Source organism: Heteronotia binoei, chromosome 16 (genome assembly GCF_032191835.1).
Source record: "Heteronotia binoei isolate CCM8104 ecotype False Entrance Well chromosome 16, APGP_CSIRO_Hbin_v1, whole genome shotgun sequence".
Classification (NCBI taxonomy): domain Eukaryota; kingdom Metazoa; phylum Chordata; class Lepidosauria; order Squamata; family Gekkonidae; genus Heteronotia; species Heteronotia binoei.
In genome coordinates this window covers 30,887,541-30,912,095 of record NC_083238.1, presented here as the reverse complement: position 1 = coordinate 30,912,095, position 24,555 = coordinate 30,887,541, and the positions used below count along the sequence as shown (strand labels likewise).

General features: G+C 41.8%; 1 protein-coding gene across 1 annotated transcript in view; it reads right to left on the bottom strand.

The window, feature by feature from the left end:
• Positions 1 to 279: 279 nt before the first annotated feature.
• GAD1 (glutamate decarboxylase 1) overlaps positions 280 to 24,555 on the bottom strand; it is a 79,358-nt gene continuing 55,082 nt past the window's right edge. Inside the window, exons 7-17 of the mRNA XM_060257285.1 lie at positions 22,333 to 22,445; positions 21,467 to 21,582; positions 19,286 to 19,365; positions 18,873 to 18,927; positions 14,764 to 14,880; positions 14,426 to 14,490; positions 10,729 to 10,807; positions 5,264 to 5,413; positions 3,704 to 3,811; positions 1,720 to 1,809; positions 280 to 494 (exon numbers count right to left, since the gene is read on the bottom strand). Coding sequence (XP_060113268.1) covers positions 321 to 494; positions 1,720 to 1,809; positions 3,704 to 3,811; positions 5,264 to 5,413; positions 10,729 to 10,807; positions 14,426 to 14,490; positions 14,764 to 14,880; positions 18,873 to 18,927; positions 19,286 to 19,365; positions 21,467 to 21,582; positions 22,333 to 22,445 — 1,147 coding nt within the window. The 3' untranslated portion in view covers positions 280 to 320. The remainder of the gene's footprint in view (positions 495 to 1,719; positions 1,810 to 3,703; positions 3,812 to 5,263; positions 5,414 to 10,728; positions 10,808 to 14,425; positions 14,491 to 14,763; positions 14,881 to 18,872; positions 18,928 to 19,285; positions 19,366 to 21,466; positions 21,583 to 22,332; positions 22,446 to 24,555) is intronic.

Here is a 24,555-nt window from a genome sequence, read left to right as displayed (position 1 = left end):
TCAGCATTGCTTTTCAAGGCTCACAGGAGACTGCTGGTGGAAAGGAAAGGTAGGGAAGATCCACTTCCACCAGTGCTATGTACAATCCAACCCAATATGTTTTCCTTCAGTAAAATATGCTACTAATACTCATGTTTCAGTAATCTTACACAGGTGGTGGTGGTAGTTTTTAAAGAGAATGTCTTAGAAGAATGGAACATTTAGAAAGGGTTTACCTTAAAATGCATTCTACAGAACTGGTTTTAAAAAAGGAAAGAAAGAAAGAAAGCCAGTACTGGAAAACAGTGCTTTAGAGAAGTAAAACTGGTCGTCCAAGTGGTTTACAGATCTTGCCCCAATCTTTCAATCTCCTCAATGAGGAAGTCAATATCAGACTTGGTAGCTGCTGGATTTGAAACAACCATTCGGAAGAAATTGACTTTATCTCCCTGAGGCTGATATCCAACCATTGTGGTACCGGATTCCATCATTAGGGCCTTGATTTTTGGTGCCACCTTTTGGATGAAACAGAGGAGGAGGGAATAAGTTCAGAAAATATTTCCCAGTTTCGAAAAGTGAATAAATGATGACAGAAAGGCAGCAGGTTTTGTGCTTCAGAGAGCATTCAAAAGAAAAGAAAAAACCCAAGACACTGTAAACTGAAACAGTTGGTAGACGCAACCAGTACTTTTCCAGTGGATATTTAAAAACAATACTACTAATAATAGAAACTGTTTCAAAGTTTCCGTTAAACCATCACATACTATTGTCCCCCTTTAATTATGTTTCTAGGCAAATACTTACGTGAAAATTTTTGCCATTTTGGAGATAAGAGGGGTGAAAAAACGAGAGCAATCAATATGAACTACAATGATGGTATATTTGATTCTATATATTTATTTTAAAAATATATATTCCATCTCTAAATTAGGATTCTCATTAACAGTCAAACACACATTGTAACAAAAGTATTCAAAAAGGCACAGCAACCGGCAGAATAAAGGCAAAATGGTGACAGTTCAAGATACTTTGGTGCTGGAGGCTGAAAATTTTTACTTACTTTGCAGCAGTAAAAATATATTAACAAATTAAATAACTGACAATTGGCTGTCTTTTAATTGCATTCCCCCATCTACCACCAGAGGGGGCAACAAATGGTGGGCAATTTTGGCATGCCTATGAAAGAGCTGCCATAGCATAACATTAAGAAACAAAAGCTTACTCAACCTCAAACACAGCCTGGTCCATAAAACAGTTAATCCAGAATGAATTTTAGGTAACTTCTATGCAGAGTTACTCAACTGGATTTAACAGGTTTAGACTTAAGCAGCTCTGTGCAGGACCTCACAGGTATCCCCGGAAGCATATTGAATACCCCCAACCTTTTATGACACCAATTTCTTTAATACCTGCCCCTTTATCTTGTATGTACATTATGTAACTAATTATTTTTCTTGGTAAAGGTCTCTTTTCACAAATTTTGAAGTACTTGGAGTTTTGTGGGGTTACAGCTGTGATGCAGCGTAGTATAATTCAAGTAAAACTAATGCCAGTGTCTATAATATGAACAGTTGTACAATAAAACAAACCAAATCCGAACCATACAAATCCACCAGACAGCAATAAATTTGAATTTGGAAAATTTGTGTGTGTATATGTATATATATATATGGAAATGTGAACCATTTACTAAAAAACAATGAAATAGCTCAATATTAAAAATATAAGGAAACTGCATACCCTATGTAACTTTTCTCTCCTCTCATGACAGTCTGGCATACCCCTGAGGCTTGGTGGAATGTACCAGAAACATACATTTGTATGTTCAGGCTGCAATAAAACAAATAAGTTTTAATTTATTCAAATAATATTACAGGGAAATAAAATGGCTCACACACATACTCCTCAAACTAGAGAGAATCCTGCTTCTAGCCACTTCCTGCCTATAGAGCTAGTGATTGTTTTGTGTGGTAATTAACAGTGATTACCAGTCTTACTGTGGTTTCAAGTCAGTATACAGCTGCCATCTTGGATTGTCTTTTCATATCCCTTTTACAATAGTCTGCAATACATATAAATAACAAGCAGTCCATTTTAATCCACTTACTTCTAAAGGGATTCTTAATACTTTGGTTCCATGGAAACCTCAGCCAACAAAAAGCACTCTTTCATGTTAAAAGGCAGAACTTGCAGTGTGATTCCATATGGAGTTAAACCCCTTTAAGTCCACTGAAGGGAATCATCTTAGAAGAGTACAACTTTGTTTATGATTATCCCATTATTATTGGAATTAAGTGACCATAGAACTTTAGGATCCAGTCACCCAGTGTTTATGTTGAGTAACTGTCAAAATTAGCAGTAGCTTTAATAAAAATAGTAACTTCTATAACACAGAAGAAAATGCATTCAAGACCTGCATTGGGACTATAAAGAGCTTATCTTTTGAAAATCAATAAAGCTGTAAGTTGCCTTTGGAAATGACTAAGGAAGAATTCTACAAGCAGTGTAATATTCTCTAGCACAACAAGACCAGCACTAGCACTTTAACTGATTTGCTTGAGACATTTGGAATTTTTGGAACTTCAGGAAGTCTTTCAATGATGTACTTTAAAAAAATCTTTGAATGGTATAATATACTTGGTTTATTATACACTTTAGTATTAAGAGATGTACCATGCACCTTTATGATATTGAAAATTGTATTTTTTATGTTTGTTGAACTTCCGTATTTGTAAGAACATAGGAAGTGGTTTTTCAACAGTTTAACATTGTGAGTATATTTTGTTATTATTTCCACAGTTTGGATTGTTAGTATCCTCCACAGGAGGGGGCTGCACATGCAAAAATTCAGTGCACAACGATTTTTGATTGGGAAAATGTGGGGGCTGAAGCCCCTCTTACCTCTACACCGCAACTCTTTATTTGTATTGGTTCCTGTGGCACTTCAGAATTGAGTTCCAGTGGAGAATTCACAGCTGGTGTCCTGCTACAAGTCCCTGTAGCAATCTCATGTCACACATAATGTATAGTTTGGACCTCAGCTTTCATTACTTTAGGTCTGCCTATCAGTGTGAGCCTTATGTTCATAGGGATGCCTAACTGATCATCCTAAAGCTGTTGCCCATTATAATATCTCTCAAGGTGAAAGGAACACAAAATTACAGAAAAGAGGGAGGAACCAAACTTGCAGTCAGGAGCCAAGGACTTGACTATGGCTCAATCAAGGCGCTAGCCCAGTGGAATTTTGCACTTAAATTCCCATCAACATTGCAAATTGACTCTCACATTTTGACATGAGGCACGACATGCTAAAGCATCCTTGGGCTCCTGGGACATGTTTCATGATTCTCTGGATCCTGGGTATATCTACATATAGAACCCATACCTAAGTAGAGTAGGCTTTCAGTGCAAATTCTGTGCGTTGAAATTTTGCTGCAAGGTTGTACTCCTCCCAGAAAAAAATTAGATGAGCATTGATTCAATAAATGTGAAATAGATGTTTCAAGCCTCTCTTTGATAGAGATTATAAAAAGTAGGGCATGAAACAACCAAAGCATGTTTATGTTCCATTGATTTTGACAGGAGTGTTAAGCTCATAATGCAGTCAACTCCCACTGAAATCAATGGGATTTTAAAAAGCGTAATTTGGCACTGGATGGCACATTTGATTTTTATTCCCCAAATGCCACTTGTGATTGAAAGAGCTATGTGGTTCATGACTTACCTCTCCTTCAAAAACCATCTCAAACTCCTCTCTATTTTTAATTTTATTGTAGAGGTATTCCGATAATTCAAGACATTTGTTGATCTGACTTTCAAATCCTACTGTACCCTATTTCGAACAGAAAAAAATTAATCTCAGTGCTCTTCTTTTATACGCACCTGGTGAGCTTCAGTAGATGAAAAAGCTGAGTTGGCATTCAATTACATATATTAGTAGTTATTTTTAGATAGATCTGAAGATTACATCCATATTTTTGTGAAACTTTGGATCGATTCACCTTCATTTTTAGTGTCTTTGGAAAATACAGTACTGAATCCATAATTTAAGTGTACAGATTGAATCAGATTTTGAGCTCATTTTTCATCTTTTTCATTGTATTAAAATATTTTAAACACACACACACACCTTACACTGACCTTACAAACAAATTTACTTGAATGAAGAGAACCATTTGTTAAAACAACATAGTGTTAGCAATTGCATGCAAAGTATTCGGGGAATCCATCTTCTGCAAAACAAATCTCAGTGAAATTAATTTGATTTTGCTTAATATCTCCAAAAACTCTCTTAAGAAAATAAATTGGTGGGTCCAACGATTCTTTTCTGCTATGGGCTGGATCAGACAGGATGCTGGGAGTTTTGTGAACAGTTTCCATCTCCTCCCCCCACCCCCAAAGTCAGGCATAGGCAGCCCCAATTTGGATTGGAACCATGGTGAAAGGAGGGCATGCAAGCTTTCCCAATCTGAAACAATACTGAGGAGCTGTTACTATATTGGTGCCTGTATGTTTCCAAGCAAGAGAAATAGCAGCTCTGTCAGGCAGTTTCAAATTAGAAAAGCAAAGGCTTATACCTCCCTCCCTCATACACAATGCCCTTGATCCAAATAGGACCCCTGTACACCTGATTATTAGAAGAGACAAAAAACCACTGTGAGCTTCATTCACAGAAATTCCAATGTTACCTCTGACAGAGCTCTGCTCTGGAGGAGGAAAGCTACCACAATAAAACTACGGAGGGTTGTAGAATCCAGCCTACAATAATTTCCTGGAGAACATTTCAAAATAACGTGATATGAATGTTTCCGAGAAGTTCACTTCAGATTTTATAAGATGGGACAGAACTTTTACTTTCCACACTGCTCTCACTCTCTTAACAGCACCCCCACCCCTTCTCTCTCCTTCTCTCACCTTCCCCCATTTTCCACTTCATTCTTAACAGATTTTCTCTTTGCCAGTCCCCCACATTTTTCATTCCTTCCATTCTCTGTCACCACTTTATCAGCTTCTTTCTTCCAAGGTGCAGTCAGGTGAGACGTGCCCTAGGATGTTGCTAGGCAACTCCATAATGCTGACTTGTGACCTCATGAACTTTCATGAGATTCATTTGGTATTCTTGCTTTTGAGGAAACACCATCTCTTTAACTTATTGGATTTTTCTATAAACCTTGGGATCCCTCACATCTGTAGAAAATGCCCCTAATCTGTATATGGCCTAATGTTGTGGATTTTTCAACCAACAGTTTAACTTTATCCAGCATTAGATGTATCATTTTTTTACCTTGGCTTTCCACATCAACCAGAATTTGAATATGTCCACATGGCGGCCGCACTGTATTGCTTTATCTCCAGTGTCATAGGTTATATCATATTGCTTGTCTTGCTGAAATAGATATCCTGCACACATCTGGTTGCAACCTTGAAGTATACCCTGTTGTAAAAACATGTTCTTTACATGTAGTAACTAGTAACATATATTGCAGTATACATCAGAATTACATACAAGGCAGATTCCAAAGGGAATACATGTTGGAATTTTAAACACACCTAGATTTATTGTTGTTGTTATTGTTTCAACAGCTCCCTGCAATACATGGCCTCATAGCTAATGCCAAAAACAAGAGGAAACCACCTGGTGTGTACACACATTCTTTGTTGCCAGTACATAACTAATTCCTCTAGCTCTCAGACGTATTTTGTGGCTATTAAATGTCTATATTTTAAAGAAAAAAACAGCAACACTAGTCCTGGCTATGAGTTGTGTGCACTGAATAGGAGTGCTACTAGTCCCCTTTTCAATTTTTGCCAGTTCAAGCTCATGAGCCAGCCTCATTTTCTCTCTTTCCAGCTCCATCCTGGCTGCACTTTCCTTCTCCTCTCTCAGTATCCTGCCTGCATTTTCCTTCTCCTCTCTCAGCATCCTTTCTTTCTCTTATTCTATCTTGGCTGAGTTCTCATTCTCCTCTTTCAGCATCCTTTCTCTCTGTAACACTACCTCGAGTCCAGCTCTCTCAACGTCTGCCTGCTTAAGCTGCAGTTGAAGCCGCAAGGCCTCTTCACTCGGGACTGCCATCTCTCTTTCTGGGGTTTTCTCCTCAGACATCAGACCAACAGCCCCTGTTTGGATCTTTTTTCTAGGGACAGGCATGTCCTCTGGCTTCTCTTTCCCAGACCGGAGGAGCATACACTATCTAGCCTCACTCTCCAGTTGACCAGAGAGTTAGAAATAAACAAAACACCCTTCCACCACCTTTACCAGACCTTACCTGGTCTTGCCAGCATCTTCAGAAAATGTGGCTTCCTTAAGCCAGCAGCAAAAAAATTCTGTCAATGCCAAATGACACCCTGCCTCACCAGGGTCCAAAACTAGTCCATCCCACCGCTGAAGCCACCATAAGAACATAAGAACATAAGAACATAAGAGAAGCCATGTTGGATCAGGCCAACGGCCCATCAAGTCCAACACTCTGTGTCACACAGTGGCAAAAAATGTTATATACACACATACACTGTGGCTAATAGCCACTGGTGGACCTGTGCTCCATACACTGTGGCTAATAGCCACTGATGGACCTGTGCTCCATATTTTTATCTAAACCCCTCTTGAAGGTGGCTATACTTGTGGCCGCCACCACCTCCTGTGGCAGTGAATTCCACATGTTAATCACCCTTTGGGTGAAGAAGTACTTCCTTTTATCCGTCTTAACCTGTCTGCTCAGCAATTTCATCGAATGCCCACGAGTTCTTGTATTGTGAGAAAGGGAGAAAAGTACTTCTTTCTCTACTTTCTCCATTCCATGCATTATCTTGTAAACCTCTATCATGTCACCCCGCAGTCGACGTTTCTCCAAGCTAAAGAGTCCCAAGCGTTTCAACCTTTCTTCATAGGGAAAGTGCTCCAGCCCTTTAATCATTCTAGTTGCCCTTCTCTGCACCTTCTCTAAAGCTATAATATCCTTTTTGAGGTGCGGCGACCAGAACTGCACACAGTACTCCAAATGAGACCGCACCATCGATTTATACAGGGGCATTATGATACTGGCTGATTTGTTTTCAATTCCCTTCCTAATAATTCCCAGCATGGCATTGGCCTTTTTTATTGCAAACGCACACTGTCTTGACACTTTCAGTGAGTTATCTATCATGACCCCAAGATCTCTCTCTTGATCAGTCTCTGCCAGTTCACACCCCATCAACTTGTATTTGTAGCTGGGATTCTTAGCCCCAATGTGCATTACTTTGCACTTGGCCACATTGAACCGCATCTGCCACGTTGACGCCCACTCACCCAGCCTCAACAGATCCCTTTGGAGTTCTGTCCATGTCATGGCTCAGGGGGGTCTTACCAATTGCTGCGACTACTCTGGGTTAAGGGTCTCCCTTGAGAAGGCCCAGAGTACCCTCCCAAGCCCTTCCAGGCCTCCCTTAGCTTAGGCCAAATAATGGGCGTGAGGACCAGGCAAAGTAAACAACAACAAAAAAGTTTATTTCAGTGCAATATAAATTAACAAGGTGCATAAAACAGTAAAAGGGTGAAGGGAAGCAGGGGAAAGGCCTTCATCCAAGGGGGTAAGTGTTGGTTTACAGTAGGGACTGTATAGATAGACTTGTTAGGGCATTTGTTTATTTTCCCTTCACCCTTTTACTGTTTTATGCACCTTTGTTGTTGTTTACTCTGCCTGGTCCTCATGCCCATTATTTGGCCTAAGCTAAGGGAGGCCTGGGAGGGCTTGGGAGGGTACCCTGGGCTTACTCAAGTGTAAAGTACTGGGGTCGACGCAGTAAGAGCTTTACTTCAGGAACACCAACACAGACTGCGCTCTATTCAAACCTCCCGCTCCTTTATACAATTCTTGCCCCCTTCTGATTGGACCTTAACTATGTACATGGATTGGCTATTTACAGAGGCCTAAGGGCCTATCAGGGTACAGTATGAGCCTAGATGTTGATTGGCTACTTATGTTTCAATCCTTCCCTGACTGGGCACGCTTAGGCCTTCTCTGGAACCCTGGTGTGGAGTACAAGCTTGGCTTGTTCAGCTTCCCTCCAAAAGTAACAGTTCCCTTCAAAAGTAACAGTTCTCCATTTGAACCTAGGACACAACATCAAGGAAGATCCTTAACCCAGAATGGTGGCAGCAATTGGTAAGACCTCCCTGAGTCATGACAGCCCCCTTTGTAGTATCTATGACCAAACAGCTAAGAATGGGTTTGATTGTGGTGGTGGGGGGGGAATGCACAAATAATTGTGTGCATGTGTGTGTAAAGGTCTGTCAAGTCACAGCTGACTTATGGAGACCCCACAATAGAAGAAATGAATGTGCTCTGCTAGTAAGCTTTTAACAAGCTCCCTGCCAAACAGCCAACAGACAAAAAAAGTGTGAAGCTGAGCATATATATATATATATATATATATATATATATATATATATATATATATATATATATATATATATGTAGCTTTCTGATCTTATAGAGCAGGGGTGGCCAACGGTGGCTCTCCAGATGTTTTTTGCCTACAACTCCCATCAGCCCCAGCCAGCATGGCCAATGGCTGGGGCTGATGGGAGTTGTAGGCAAAAAACTTCTGGAGAGCTACCGTTGGCCACCCCTGTTATAGAGGGAACTGTTACTGGCAGCCAGCAGAGCCTGTTAAGCTTTGGAGGGCTCCTATTGGTGTTTCCAAGGCTGGAGAATTTCACCCCCTCCCTGGTTCCCTTGGGGTTTTGTAAACAGTTTAACTGAGCAGAAGCAGTCTGCCTGGAAAGGTATCCATTCATGAACCACCACAAAGAGCACCAAAGCTTGTGGTATGATTGTGCCGGGTGCCCTTCCATAAGCATCGCTTCACCTATCATGAACAGTTTAAAATTTGTGACCAACAGTTTAAAATTTGTGAGCTGATTTGTGCCCAGCCCTATCCACCACCATGACGACTGACAACACCCGTTGTGACAGATTTCCCAGGGTCTAGGCATCACCTCATTAGATTTTGCACTATCTGAGAATACAGCATCCCACCTACCCCACTAACCACGATTCCCAGTGGGAGAGCAAACAAAGTTTTGAAGGGATAGAACCTGGGCTTGCATGTAAACCCACCCAAGCCTGGATAGATAACTGATTTGCATGAAAAAATACATCTGAAGTAAATATTAACACATAAGTAGGAGTTGAGGAATGTTTTAGCGAGTGCTTTCCCTAGATTTGAGTCCAGTAGCACCTTAAATACCTAGATTTCCAGAGTTTAGTTTGTGTTAGGGGACGCTGGTGCACAAATTTTTGACCACTATTTCTGCTCTTTGCTTACAACCCCCATTGTTTCCAATGGAGGATGTGGGCATCTCCTTCTGAGGCCCACAGAATTTGACCCCCTGGTCCAGTCTTTTAAACCTTTGGGAGGTTTTTTAGGAGAAGTGCCAGCAGGTATGCTGCAAATTTGTTACCTCTACATCTAAAAACAGCACCACCCCCCCACGAGCCTCAGATTCCACCTAATTGCTTCTAAATTATAGTGCATGCAAGCTTTGACTATAATGGTTCCCTTAGGGAATAATGGAGCCAGAAAACCATTTTTGCACACCCCTATTATGATTTTCAGTATGATCTGTAAGGTTCCTTGAAGGGAAAAGTGGCATATAAATATCTGAATAAATATGTAGTTTGGTCAGGCTGATAACATTTAAGCAACTTTCTGTTTGTTAGGTTAGTCAGGGTTCTGATAGTGATTGTTCCACTCTGTTATACTTACCCTGTAATGCTGATTGTCATATTTCACATAAACAAAGACAAAGTAGACTTTAAGAGTCCCACCTCCCTGCCCCTGGTGCTTGTGTTTTCTAAGGTTCAGCACAGGGCAGATCTAAAAATATAGTGGACTAGGGTGGGTAGGCCTGTTGTCCAGAGGCCAGGTCTACCAAATATAGCAGAACGGGATAGGCAAAATTTGACTTGATTCTGTTTTCTCTTTTAATGTTTAAATTAGTCTTAAAATATGGTTTAAATATAATTTTAAAAATGATTCTGAGATTGTTACAAGATTATGGAAGTAATCTTCTAAAAAACTAATTTATGTGATAGTCAAATTCAGAGGAGTTAGTTGTGTTGGTCTGTTGCTGCAAAAATAGCAAAGAGTCCAGTAGCACCTTTAAGACTAACACATTTTTTTGTAGCATAAGCTTTCAAGAAACACAGCTCTCTTAGTCAGTCAAATGTAGACTTGCACACAACTTTAATGCTACTAGCTTTATTTGCTCATGTGGTAGGATTTCTGCTCAGAAAACTGTGGAGCTTAGAGGGAACATTGACAAAACCCGCCCCCCTCAGCTATTTTAATAACTGCCATGGAAAAAATTGGAAAGTGCACCAGTAGCTCTGTGGAGGTTCACAAGAATCTCAGAGAGAATATAGGGTCACCAACTCCAGGACTGGGTAACTCCTGGTGATTTGGAGGTGGAACCTAGAAAAGGCAGGGTTTGGGGAGGAAGGATCTCAGTAGGGAATAATGTCATACGTCCACCTTACAAAGCAGCCATTTGCTCGATGGAAACTAATCTTTGTCATTTTGGGAGATCTCCAGGCCCCACCTGGAGGCTGGCAACACTACACACAGGCGAGGAGACTTGGCAAAAATTGGCCCCTGTTCAGAGCCATTCCTCTGCCAGTGAAAAAAAAATGATCACAGGATATAAACCCAGTATACGTATTACAGCGCAGGTAAGCTGAAAACTTCAATTTTCTCACAAACCTTTTCCCGAAGAAGAATGGCAGAACACTGTAATAAAACTCCCATCATCTTGTGTGGATTCCATGTGACTGAGTTGGCTCTGAAGAAGAAAGAACACAGTAAGCAGATCTATAACCCTACTTACTGTCTTTTAGTATATCCATGTTCTGAGAAAGCATTTCAGTAATCCAGTTAATGAAATTCTTGCATTTCCCCCCAGATACTTCTGTTTATGTTGGAAGAAAATGCTTGCAGCCCCAGTGATGGGATCTCTTCCTGTCCCAAGGAAGATACTGCGGGAGGATTTCTGAGTAATAACTCAATGCTGAGGAGCCTTCCATCTTAAAGATGCAATCATAGGCAAAATTATTAGCATGTCCATCTGTACTGTACTGTTTTACTGCATTAAAAAAATCTGTAAGCCACTTTAAGTCTCAGCAAGAATGGTGGACAGAAATGAAGAAAATAAAATAAATAAAAATACTTATATCTAGCTGCAATGTGCATCAGGTAGCAAAAAGAGACTTTCCCCCCTTTACTTTCTACGCATGTAATAGAGTTGCACTGAACTAAATGATTCACAAAATTACTTTGAAAAAATTATTAGCTTGGTGACACTAGGATCCTACTGTGGAACTTTGTATTATTAACGTGTCATATTAATCAAAGATTTCAGGTTTTCACGGCTGGTAACATCATTAGGGTTTGTAGAATCTTTCGGGCTCAAGTGCCGTGTTCTACTGGAGAAAGTTTTCCTTCCAGACGTTTCGTTCTCAGCTGAGGATGTTCTCCGCAGCTGAGAACGAAACGTCTGGAAGGAAAACTTTCTCCAGTAGAACACGGCACTTGAGCACGTAAGATTCTACAAACCCTAATAATGTCATAGTAATACTTATGCTTTGCTTCAATTCTGTTCTTAGACTTCTGGTTAGGGTTGCCAATCGCCAGGTGGGAGCAGGGGATCCCCTGGTTTGGAGACCCTTCCCCCGCTTCAGGGTCATCAGAAAGCGGGGGGAGGGGAGGGAAATGTCTGCTGGGAACTCCATTATTCCCTATGGAAATTTATTCCCATAGAAAATAATGGAGAATTGATCTGCAGGTATCTGGGGCACTGGGGGGGCTGTTTTTGGGGGTAGAGGCACCAAATTTTCATTATAGCATCTAGTGCCTCTCCCCAAAATACCCCCCAAGTTTCAAAAAGATTGGACCAGGGGGTCCAATTCTATGAGCCCCAAAAGAAGGTGCCCCTATCTTTCATTATTTCCTATGGAAGGAAGGCATTGAAAAGGTGTGCCGTCCCTTTAAATGTGATGGCCAGAACTCCCTTTGGAGTTCAATTATGCTTGTCACAGCCTTGATCTTGGCTCCACCCCTAATGTCTCCTGGCTCCACCCCCAAAGTCTCCTGGCTCCACCCCCAAAATCCCTAGATATTTATTGAATTGGACTTGGCAACCCTACTTCTGGTTGGTTCTGCAACCCTAATTCTACTGCATTGTTTGCCAAATGTTCCATCTGTCAATTGTATTGACTCACTCCGTGTAATTCGCCTTGAGTCCAAGTGAAAAAGGTGGACTTTAAATAACATATAAACAAATACACTATTAGAACTCATGATGGTGTATACCAGGTTATCTGAGATGATCTGTCCATACTTTTATTTTGTGACACAAACAATATCATATTTTATAACATCGAACTGTCAAAGTTGGGAATCAAACACAGAAAAGCTCTTCCTTTGAGATTAATTTTACTATTTAAGAGACCACACAGATGAGCTGATACAGTAATGAGTGACAATTAATTACTGTCAGAACAATGCTAATTAGCCAATATTATAACTTCATTCCTGCAAGAGCTGCCTTCTGGAAGCAACCCTAACAAGAACAGCAGTGTGGCAATTTCCATTCCTTCAAAGTAGTTTCAAGTGAATGGGCTGTTCAGCTGATACTTCCCATTGGGATTTGACCAAAATGCTGGTCAGCATCTGTTATTTCCTTAGGACAGCAATTCATATGTTCTCCATGAAGAGGGTATCCAGCAAGTGACAAGTAAATCTGATGTCAAGAACGCAACCATCTTGTGATTCTATGTGTTCAAATGTAAGAACTGCTATGAGAAGGTCCACATAGTAGTCTGAAGCATCTAGAAAGTCATTCCACCCCATGACTCAACCAGTCTGTCTTTAGACAGATAGACTTGGATCCCATTGTAAATTTCTGCTAACAGAAGAGCCCGGGGGTTCATCTGCCCACTCCTGAAGACTTCTCTCCTCTTTTTTTTTTTATGGGGATCTCCTGTCCCCCAGGAGCAGCATTTGGGCCCCAACTGGATCACAGGAACAAGGAAATCCAATTCCATTAATGGAAAACTGAGGTTTAATAATGGGATCCATCAAGGCGTCATCATGCAGAGCTCAAATATATGCCATGATCTGAGGCCTAATGCAGCCTAGAAGGCGGTGAGAGGCCTACCTAGGAGTAGATACAGGAGCCTACATTTCCTAGGATTCCTTCTGTCCCCCCTGATTGGGTAGCAGAGTTATGAAGGGAAAACTAGCCCAGAGGGACCTGGGAGGGAAGCATAAATAGGCCCAGCTAGGAAGGGAAGTTGTTCTCTCTGGAAAAGGCTGCAGGGAGAAAGGTCCTCTATAGGCTTCCCAATCCCCAGGTTCCAGCGGGGGTCCCCCAGTTTTATAGGCTTCCTCCCGCCCCCAACCAGCTGGCTGGTGGGGGAAGTCCCGCGCCCACAGCCACCATTCAGCTCTAGATCTCAGGCAGATTTAGAAACCTGCAAACAGATCCCTTTCAAAATGTGTGTGTGTCTGTGTGCCTTTAAAGTTGAGCAGGAAGTATTTCATGGGAAGGGTCAGCAATACAGTCCCTTGGTTTGTTTTGCTTTCGTTTCAGAGGAACTAAGTGTGTGTGTGGTTGAGAGAGAGAGCAGCGTAGCCCCTGTTCTTTTCAGATGTCCTTCTGGTGTGTGTGTGTGTGTGAGAGAGAGAGAGAGGTTTGCCAATCCCCAGGTTTGGAGGCCCTCCCCCCCACCTTAGGGTCACCAGAAAGTGGTGGTGGGGGAGGGAAATGTCTGCTGGGCAATTATTACCTATGAAGAATGATTAATGGGGAATAATGGGGAATTGATCCATGGGGATCGGGGGCTCTGGGGGGATCTGTTTTTTGAGGTAGAGGCACCACATTTTTAGTATAGCATCTAGTGCCTGTCCCTGAAATACCCCCCAAGTTTCAAAACAATTGGACCAGGGAGTCCAATTCTATGAGCCCCAAAGGAAGGTGCCCCTATCCTTCATTATTTCCTATGGAAGGAAGGCATTTAAAAAGGTGTGCTGTCCCTTTAAACGTGATGGCCAGAACTCCCTTGAAGTGCAATTATGCTTATCACATCCTGGCTCCGCCCCAAAGTCTCCTGGCTCCACCCCCAAAGTCCCCAGATATTTTTTGAATTGGACTTGACAACCCTAGTCCTCTATGGGCAGGCTGCAGCAGCGGAAAGGTTCCCTCATTCAAGGAGGGTGAGTCTTTGGTATCAGAGGAAGGAAATGTTTAGCAGATGCTGGTGAAATTTTTTTGGCATTTGGTTTTAAAAGCTTAGTAACAACCTTGAAATGGGAAGAAATATATCCCTTGGTATCTGCGAAATGCCATAGATAGCTGAGGTCTCTTAAAAAAATTAAAATCCCAATACAAAGGATGACACACCTTTCTATTCCATTCAGCTTATGACGATGCTTTCTGGACATGAGCAAGCCACCTCCCCAGGCAGCCTGAAAGCAATGGAAGAAAAATTTAAAATCTTCAAGATGTCTTCAACTCTATTGGTAAACACGGTTAATCCTAACTCCATCGGTAAACACGGTTAATTTGTGTTGAATTTCACATGAATACATACGCAGAGCCTTTAGAAAAGGTTTCACATTTCCCTCAGAACAAGAAAACATGGACTCCTTTTACTAAGATCTCAGTATGACACAAATAACTGATAAATAATCCTAATGAAGCTCTCCCCTTCTTTCAATAATGTTTCTTCAGTTACTCACATCTACGTGGAGCCAAAGGTTATATTTTTCACAAACATCTGCAATCTCCTGAATTGGATCAAAGGCCCCGTAAACTGTTGTGCCAGCGGTTGCATTCACATAAAGGGGAACAAATCCCTGCGGGGTAAAACAGGGAAAGAGGTTTATCCAGAATTACAAGTGTCAAATTTAGCTGCTAAAAGTGGAATTGAAACTTCTTTAAATTGCAACAGATCTTCCAGGGTTATTTTGTGTGTGTTCATTTGAGGAGGGAGAAGAGCGTTAAGTTAACCATTACGTTTTCTTTCCTTAGACTTTCTGAAAACCCTCAGGAAGTACATCATCTATGTCCAACAAATAGAAAAGGATACGCCAGGAAGGGATTTGTTCCATGGAAATCTATTATATATCCTAAATAAATAATATATTCAAGATATCTATTTTTCATGGCACTTTGGGTGCTAGTGCTTGTGGTGGTGGAAAGTCCCGTCAAGTCACAGCTGATTCATGGTGACCCTGTGGTCTGTAGTGATTTGCCATTGCCTGCCTCTGCATCCTAGCCCTGGTATTCCTTGGAGATTTCCCATCCAAATACTAGCCAGGGCCAACCTTGCTTAGCTTCTGAAGTCTGATGAGATTGGGTTAGCATGGGCTATGCAGATCAGGGCATAGTTGGTAGTACAAGTTTAAAAAGTTCATGGAGATGGATCTTTTCCCCACCTTCTTTTCCCCTTGTCAGCCTGTATTAAATCGTCTGCTGAGAAGCTGGGAACCCATGTAAGTAAAAGACACCATGGGAGGTGCAGTAAAGAGAGAGCATTGTGAGAATCATCCATCATCCATTTGTGCATATGGAAAACCTTGTCTCTCATGCTTCCTCTTCCTTCTTTTTCACTTTAGCCCCTATGCTGTGATACATTTGTTGATGAAGGTTCCCTGATCCTTCGCAGAGTATTTCAGGGTTTGCTGGAAATCACTAGCGTGACATGCATAACATCCATCTATACCACTGTTTCCCATTTGCAGGGTTGGGACCCGGTACCGGGTCACAAGAAAAGCCAAAGCTAGCCCCGCCCCCAACAAAGCATGATCTCTGCTCTGCTTCCTTCCTTCCACCGTCTCTCTGTTGTGCAGAGAAAAGCTAGCCTTGAAGACTGACACAGGCTGAAAAGCCTGAGCTCTGTTTGGCTTCCTTCCTTCCCCCATCTCTGTGTTGTGCAGAGAAAAGCTAGCCTTGAAGACTGACACAGGCTGCAAAGCCTGAGCTCCATTTGGCTTCCTTCCTTCCCCCGTCTCTGTGTTGTGCAGAGAAAAGCTAGCCTTGACGACTGACACAGGCTACAAAGCCTGAACTCTGTTTGGCTTCCTTCCTTCCCTGTCTCTGTGTTGTGCAGAGAGGAGCTGGGCTGTCTCTCCTTTCTTCTCCCCCTCTCCCGGTGTTTGAGAGAAAAGCTGGCGTCTACTGCACTTTAGATCCATGAAGTGTTCTTCAAGGTATGAGCTTTCATGTGCCTTGCAGTATGTTCTTTTGGGGAGATTTCCCCAGGAGGCCTGGGTAGCAAAGAAGGGGTGTGTGTTTTTTTCAGCCGGGAGGGGTGGGGAGTGGGCATTCCAGTAGCTATTTTTTTACCAAACGACTCCTGGGCAGAATTGTTGCTGGCTGGGGTAATCTGATGGTGAGTAAGGCTTTTTTCCCCTTTGTCCCCCCTTTTTTCTTTTTCCCTCTGCAAGGGATGCTCTGTCTGTATTCTTGGTGCTGGGGGTGGGGGGAAGCAACAGTGGGAGGGCTTCTAGTGCCCTGGCCCCAGTGGTGGACATTCTGGTGCTTTTTGGGCATTATATGAGAGAATTTTGGACTGGATGGTCCACTGGCCTGATCCAACATGGCTTCTCTTATGTTCTTATGTTCTTTCTTTTCTTTTCTTTTCCTTTCCTTCAATTTCATTCTTTCCCTTTCTTTGCTTCCATTTTTACTGGATGAAACTTTTCGGTTAATCATACTGTTGTTGCAGAAATAGGAGCTCTGTCAATGAAAAATTTGCACCCCCAGTTGTAGCCAGCTGGCCTTTCTATGAGATTTCTGTGTGAGTGGGAGAGGTGTGGGGCAGAAAGAGATTATTGGAGATTACTGCTGTATATCTCAACAGCACTGGAAGTGATGCTACTATGAACTTACACCATTTTGCTATCCTGCTTTTAACAGCTGTCTGACACCAAAATTAAACTCATCCTGTAGATATTAAAAAGGATGAAAGAAGCTCACTGACTAAATATCTGCACAACAGGTTGCTTTTAAATGCATGGGAAACATAGCCAGTAAAAAGCTGCAAACCCCTCATAAATATTCTTTTTGAGATAACTGCAGAAAATCTTGTATGGACTTTATATAACTTGAAATTAATTCATTAATTGCAGTACAATTCTCTGCTACCTTTCACAGCAATTTCCCAGTCAAGGAAAAGTATGAAAAATAGCTGTCAAAAGATTTTCTTGAAACCAAGCAAGCTTGGTTGTAGCTTGAGGAAGAGTTCCAGTAGTAGCAGCTGAAGGAAGGGCCTATTAATTGTGTCAGCATATTTTGAGGTACAGCAGCTGCCAGGGCCCAGTGTAGCATTCCTGATGGCAATGGCAACAGCACTCCCAACTGTATACACTGGCCAGTGTTGTTGAGGAAAGGGGTGTGTAGGTGGTGCAGGCAATTGAACATGGGCATTAGGAGTGCTTGCAAGCTGGAGAAGAACACACAAACAGATAGGTGCGTGCAGGTGTGTGGGTGGAAAGAGAGGACCCTGGGAATGTATGAAAAAGTTGCAGATCACCCACTTTCCACCCCCATTTTGGCTCAGCATGAGTTTCAGAGATATTTTTCTGAAAACGAAGTTACTTCAGAAGAAGAGGCAGGATTGGGGGAGTGCCCTGGAAGTGACATCACAGGAAAAGGTGGAGTTTTTGTTTTGGTGGAGTTTTGGTTCAATGTGCCCTGGAAGTGACATCACTTGGCCCTTGACCTGGAAGTGACACCACAGGAAATGACAAAATTCCTGTCGCCTGGCTCCACCACCAAAGTCTCCTGGCTCCACCTCCAAATTTTAGTGGGCCACGAAGGAGAAGTGTAAAAATAACTGGGCCATGGAAAAGAAAAGTTTGGGAAACCCTGTTCTATAAAAACCCTTGGATTCAACTCCATGTCTTTCTATAATCACAAAGGGAGAGTATCTTTGAGAATACAATCAATGTATCTGGCAATTCTAGCTTTTGTCTGTTTGTTTTAAGTCAGTGACAGGCCTTGATGTCCTGTTTTTAGATAGAATCTAAGATCTGTTTTTATATAGAACATTCAGCTGGAACAGCAGAATAGTAAAACTTAATATAAAAAAGAATAGGCAGCTACCCATCTTATCAAACAGATTACCACTTTAAGATCAATACAGCACTTGAAATGTTTTGATATTTTTATGATTTTATGTTTTTATGTCCTAATGTATTTTTATATTTCATGTATATACATGAACATGCTTTGGCAGGGAGGGTGGGATATAAATCGAACAAACAAACAAACGAATGATGTGCACTGGCTCATTCTGATGTAGTTCCCTGGACAGGTCTCATTGTGAGGCAGTTGCAAAAAACATGAACTTATATAGCAGAGAGAAAGTATTTCAGTGAATTCCTCCCTACCCAATAGGTATCTATTGTATGGACACACCAGTGATGATGATGATGATGATGGTGGTGGTGGTGGTCTTTTGGTGAAATTCAAAAGTATGACTTAACATTATGCTGTGTTTTTGACATTGTTATAGCACAGTAATGGACTGTATTATTCAAAATAAAATTGATCATCTTGAGTGGTATGTAATAGGACATAAAGGACAGTGTAAGACAAGTTTTTTCTGGAGAAGACAAGAGAATCTAGTGCTTCCAGAAGGCAATAGTTCCCAGTCAGATGCCTGTGGACAAGCAGGATAACAAGGAGAGGGCCATTCTGAGGTGCTTGGTTTTCAGAGGTATACTGCTTCTGAACATGGAAGTTCCATTTAGCCAACTTAAGCACAGGCAGAAAAATATAGCTTATTCATTGCAATCTAAACGTAAAAGATATTACTTAAGACAACAGCGACAGAAATTACCTTTTGTTTGGCTTCCAGAATTTTGGCTTCCAAATCGCTTGGTATTATTTTGCCCCTGTAATCACAGTGAAACAAAATCCAAGACGTTGAAACAAAATAAATAGGACTACACTCACACAAAAAGAGAGAGAGGTCCAGCCACAAATGAATCAAATTAATCTTGGTAACCAGAAGGGCTAGCGCTAGACTGTCTGGCACCCTAGGCAAGGCTAACTTCTGGCACCCCTCTCCCCCGCGCTGAAACATCACTGAGTCACATGGGGGGGCACCCAATTTGGTGCCCCCAGAAGGCCAGCACCCTACACAACTGCCTAGTTTGCCAAGTGGCAGGACCGGCCCTGGTAACTGGCCATTAGCCGCTTAATACCACTAGCACAGTTATTACTACATATGAATAACATCTAACAACCTACCGTTCATTACACTTTACCAAAATCACATTTTCCGTTCCAAAGCCAAGTGCAGATCCAGCTTTTTTCATGGAATAGTGGCTCTGCAATAAGAACAGTGACAAAAACAGAATAACTTTTTTTTAAAAAAAATGACATTGTAATTCATGTTTCCTTGTGTAGTACCAACAATTGCCGGCAGAGGGATCACTTCCAGCCATGTGCCAATGCTGCACATCTAAAAGGGAGCCCATCAAGCAAGTGTTCATCAATGGCGGCGGTTTCCTGGCAACAGCTGGGTGAATGCAGTGATGGCAGTGAACAGGCAAGATCCAATAAGGAATAGTCTGATGATTTTCACAAAACTGAAAAGAAGGATCTCCACAAGGCGAAAGTTTTAAATATATATATATATATATATATATATATATATATATATATATATATATATATATATATATATATATATATATATATATATATATATATATATATATTAATGTTGGGGACTGTGTTTTCAGATAGCTATCAAGAGAGGTTGAGGCAGCAATTTAATTTTTTTTAAAAAATAATTAATTTTAAAAAAAGAAAAATGCAACTGATAAGGCCTATGCCTTAATTCTGTGTGCTAACAAGCTTCCAGACTTCCGTGTATGGTTGCGAACCTCCAGGTAGCACGTGGAGATCTTCCACTATTACAGTACATCTCCAGACAGCCCAGACCAGTTCCCCTGGAAAAAATGGCTGTTTTGGAGAATGGGTTCAATGTCATTGCATCCCGTTAAAGTCCCTCCCTTCTCCTCCCCAAACCCTGCCCTCCCCAGACTGCAACCCCCAAATCTCCAGGTATTTCCCAGCCCCATGCAAACCCAAAACAGTCTTCCTTTCTCCATATTATCCTCACACCAACCCTTTGAAATCCATTCAGTTGACAGTATGTGACTGGCTCAAGGTCACTTCAGAAGCTTCTGTGGCACAGTGGGGATTTGAACCAGGGTCTCATAGATCCTAGTCTGACACTATACCCATCTGGCTCTAATGCCACTTTGACTGCTTTAAAGAGAGGGGTGGCAAAGGGTTAGTTTAAATGAGATAAGTAAGATTTTAAGACTCACTTTTTGAATTTACAAGATACGTTTTTGAATTTACATTTCTACTCCAATATCATATAGACTGGGGAATCTTCTCCACAAGATAGTAATTTCCCCCATCCCATCCAGAGTCAAACAAACAAATGGTGGTAGCTTTAAATCCAGTTACAACAGGCAGTTGTACACAGTGATCTATCTTATGTGTCTCTATCTCATGTCTTGCAAATTTGACCACTGCAAGGCCTGTAATTAAACATAACCCCAACCCAGTCTTGCAGCTTGTGAGCATGTGGTAAAATGAGCTACTGGTTTACACAGGTGGCTCTTCACAGGGCTGACCACAGGGGCTGGCATCTTTTAAAGTATTAAAAGAAGCCAACATAAAATGTTTTTGAAAATTTATTACTTTTTTGTTAGCTTATTTTTAAAATATATATTAAAAACAGCTTTAAATTCTGCGAAGTACCTTGCTGTGTCCTGCCCCCAGGGAATCTTTTTACTTCCATCCTCCCCAACCCATGCAACAACCCCAAATGACATTCTGGTTGATGAACACACAAATGAAAACAATCCTAAAATCAGCGGGGCCAGTTACTGCATAAAAACCCCCTGGCACCTCTGCCACACAAAGGGTTTTAAAGCAGTCCATGTGGCAGCCATTTCACGTACACTATCCCAAAAGTTGACTATTAATTGCAGAGATGCTGGTCCTGTTTCCATCTCTAAGTAGCCCTACCCTCCTAGATGGAAGACCCTACTCTCCTCACAAGCCAAACATGCTTACTCTGAGGATTTTTCTTCAAAAAGGGATTGTGCTCTCTCTCTCTCTCTTTCTCTCTCTTGCAGAATGTTTCATGGTGATATTATAATGATTCTCTGACAGCCATGTAAAAGATGAAAATCTGCCTGCAATTAATAGTTTGTTTTGAGGTAAATTTCCTGTGATAGCTGCAGACTCCCAAAAGCTGACATTTGGGATGGAAGGAATGAAATGAAGCAGGTATGTCTCATCATAGCTGGACTGCTAGGAATGGAAATGCATTGTCCCTTTGCCCTCCCCCAGTAATTACAGAAATTATAATCAATCAGCCTCACATGAGGCAATTGAGCTCACGTGTTCTGAGGTAAAAAGGACCAGTTTTGGCACTGCAGCCATGCCTTTGGTTTTGACTTCTGGGAAATACTTGTAGCGGGCAGCCATGATGCTATACATATTGGATATAGCACCACCTGTAATAGAATGCATGATAATTATTAGGGGAGAAATGAAAAGAGAAGAAAAGAAAAAACCTGATCTGAGCTATAAAATGAAGAGGCCTGAACCTCTGTTTTACACGAACAAAGGTAGAAAAGCATTTTTAGTGAAATGTGCTGTGAACACCTGAATCAAGCATGCAAGAATTTATAACAGAGATCCATCAGACTATAGGTTTTTAATGAAAGAGGGCTGGGTCCTTTTGTGTAAATGGAAACTCATGATTTCTGCTGGCTTCCCACTGCAGCCTCATTTGAAATATCCCACTCTGTTCCCAATTGGCCTTTGCCCCTCAGGAACATCTTTGGAGACAGGGTTTAGGGGCCAGCAGTAAAGATACATTCCACAGAACTATCCATATGGTTTTCTGGATCCAAGAATAAACAATTCTTATTTCTCAAAGGATCTCTCATTCTCTCAGATAGGGCTAACACAGTGAGTTTTCAAAGGATGCTTCAGAATAAACGGAAGTTCCTAAGAAACTTTCTACCATGCCAAAGACATCAGGAATGGTATACAAACTTTCCCAAAAGATAGCTTGTCAGCTGTAATAAAGTCATAACTGCATCAACAGATTATTTTTAAAAGGCTTTGTGGGTGATCTGAGAGTAATTAATGCAGTAGATGGAATACTTCTTAATCCACACTTCAAGGCATATATTCATTTCCTTCCAGCACTACCTTCACTTTAGCATTTGGGGCAAGATATCAAGAATGGAACCTACCAGGTGAGAAGATACCATCTCCATCTTTATTTGACCATCCAATAATCTCTCTCATTTTTCGAAGTGTTATTTGTTCCATGAGGACAAAAACAGGTGCAATTTCATATGTAAACCTGGACAAATGAATATATATTTACAAAGGGAAAAAAATTATCAAGATCCGCTCCACAATGATAAGTATGAAATGGTTTGTAATAGTCTGTTTTAGGGGAGAGCAAGAAATGGAAGGACAGCCTGGTTGCCAAATCAAGCATGAAGCCTTGTCTTTGATTCTAACAAAGGCCTTTCAAGATGGTGAAAAGGAGTGATTCCCCCCCACCCCCAGCATTGCTTCTGTGTAGAGTACAAATACCTATACAGCACGATGACTTGAGAAAGCAGTTCTCCCAATTAGTTTTGTGTGCCTTCAGTGATGTCAGAATTGTGACACTGCTATTTCCCTTAAATAATCCCTGATAGACTATAAAGAAACCTCTGTGTGTGTGTGTGTGTGTGTGTGTGTCAGGGGGAATGATAGTAAAGCAGCAGCAAATTGGGAGAATGGTGGCTGTGAACATATGTGGGGGAAACTGTCATTATTCTCAGAGACAAGGGTTTTTAAGCTGCCAAAACTACTGTTTGCTCACTGAAACCCAAAATCTACGTACCTATGGTTATAGGTAGTACAACCCTAGGTAGTCAGCTTTGGGTTGGAAAATATGTGGAGACTTTGGGGGTGGACCCTGGAGAAGGCAGAGTAGGACCTCAGTAGGATATAATTCCATCAATCCCACCCTCTAAAGCAGCCATTTTCTTCAGGGGAACTGATGTCTTTGGCCTGGAGGTGAGTTCTAATTTCAGGAGATTCCCAAGCCCCAGCTGGAGGTTGGCAACCCTAGCCCCAGTTTCCTTCATGCGCTGTTCAGTTATCCTGCTCCAGGAATCATAGTGTAATATAATGCCCCACAGAGCTATAAAGTATAAATGATAGGAAATCACTTGATGTTCAAATCACATGACAGGGACAAAAGGAGCCAGAGTTATGATCTTATTGGTAGACAAGAGATTCCATACAGTATAGACTGAAAGACCAACCCTGGAGGAAGGGAGTGGCCAGGCTGCGTTGGGGGATGAGAAGGAAGGCAAGGGGCACCTTTGCAAACAAGGGTGGTCTCTGAACCCATCAGTGCTGCAAAGGAATCTTCTCCACAAGTGAATGACTATACCTCACTGACCTACTGCTCCTTTCACCATGCATGAAAAGAAATGAAGGAGGTTCCTTCATGGCAAAAATGGCAAAAGTGGCTTCGTAAGTGCTCATGTCTCAGTAGGTGGGGCCCCCTGACCAGGCCTTTTTTTTTTTGGTAGAAAAAGCCCAGCAGGAACTAATCTGCATATTAGGCCACACACCCCTGACACCAAGCCAGCTGGAACTGCATTCCTGCTCAAAAAAGGCCCTGCCTCTGACCCAGTGGAAGGTCCTAATTCAGGAATTTTACACCACTGCTGTAAATTAAGTTGGTAGCAATATCCCTGAGGTGCGACTGCTGACTGCTGAGGTGCAGAGAGAATGGCTTTTGTTTCTGGAATTTATAGTTCAGCATCTTAGACTCTGTGCTATACCAGCTATCAGACCCGCCAATAAACTAGACAAACTGCTCGAAAAAAATGGTCCAGCAGGCAAACCTTTGACTGGTTTTTCCATAGATTTCCCACCCCCCTCCCCCAATCATATCATCCTGAGCTTATACTACTTAGCCGGATACAAAAGGCTTCCTTGGTAGACTACAGGCATTGGTTCTCTATTGGTTGGAGAGCCAGTTTGGTGTAGTGGTTAAGTGTGTGGACTCTTATCTGGGAAAACCGGGTTTGATTCCCCACTCCTCCACTTGCACCTGCTAGCATGGCCTTGGGTCAGCCATAGCTCTGGCAGAGGTTGTCCTTGAAAGGGCAGCTGCTGTGAGAGCCCTCTCCAGCCCCACCCACCTCACAGGGTGTCTGTTGTGGGGGAGGAAGGTAAAGGAGATTGTGAGCCGCTCTGAGACTCTTCGGAGTGGAGGGTGGGATATAAATCCAATATCTTCTTCTTCTACGATCTTAAGCATCACCTACAACCTGATACTTTCAACTGGAGATGCCGAGGATTGAACCTGTGACCTTATGCATGCAAAGCAGATGCTCTACCACTGAACTATGGCTCGTAGTTATTATTATAACTACATTGCTGGCCAGTGCCAAAAATGC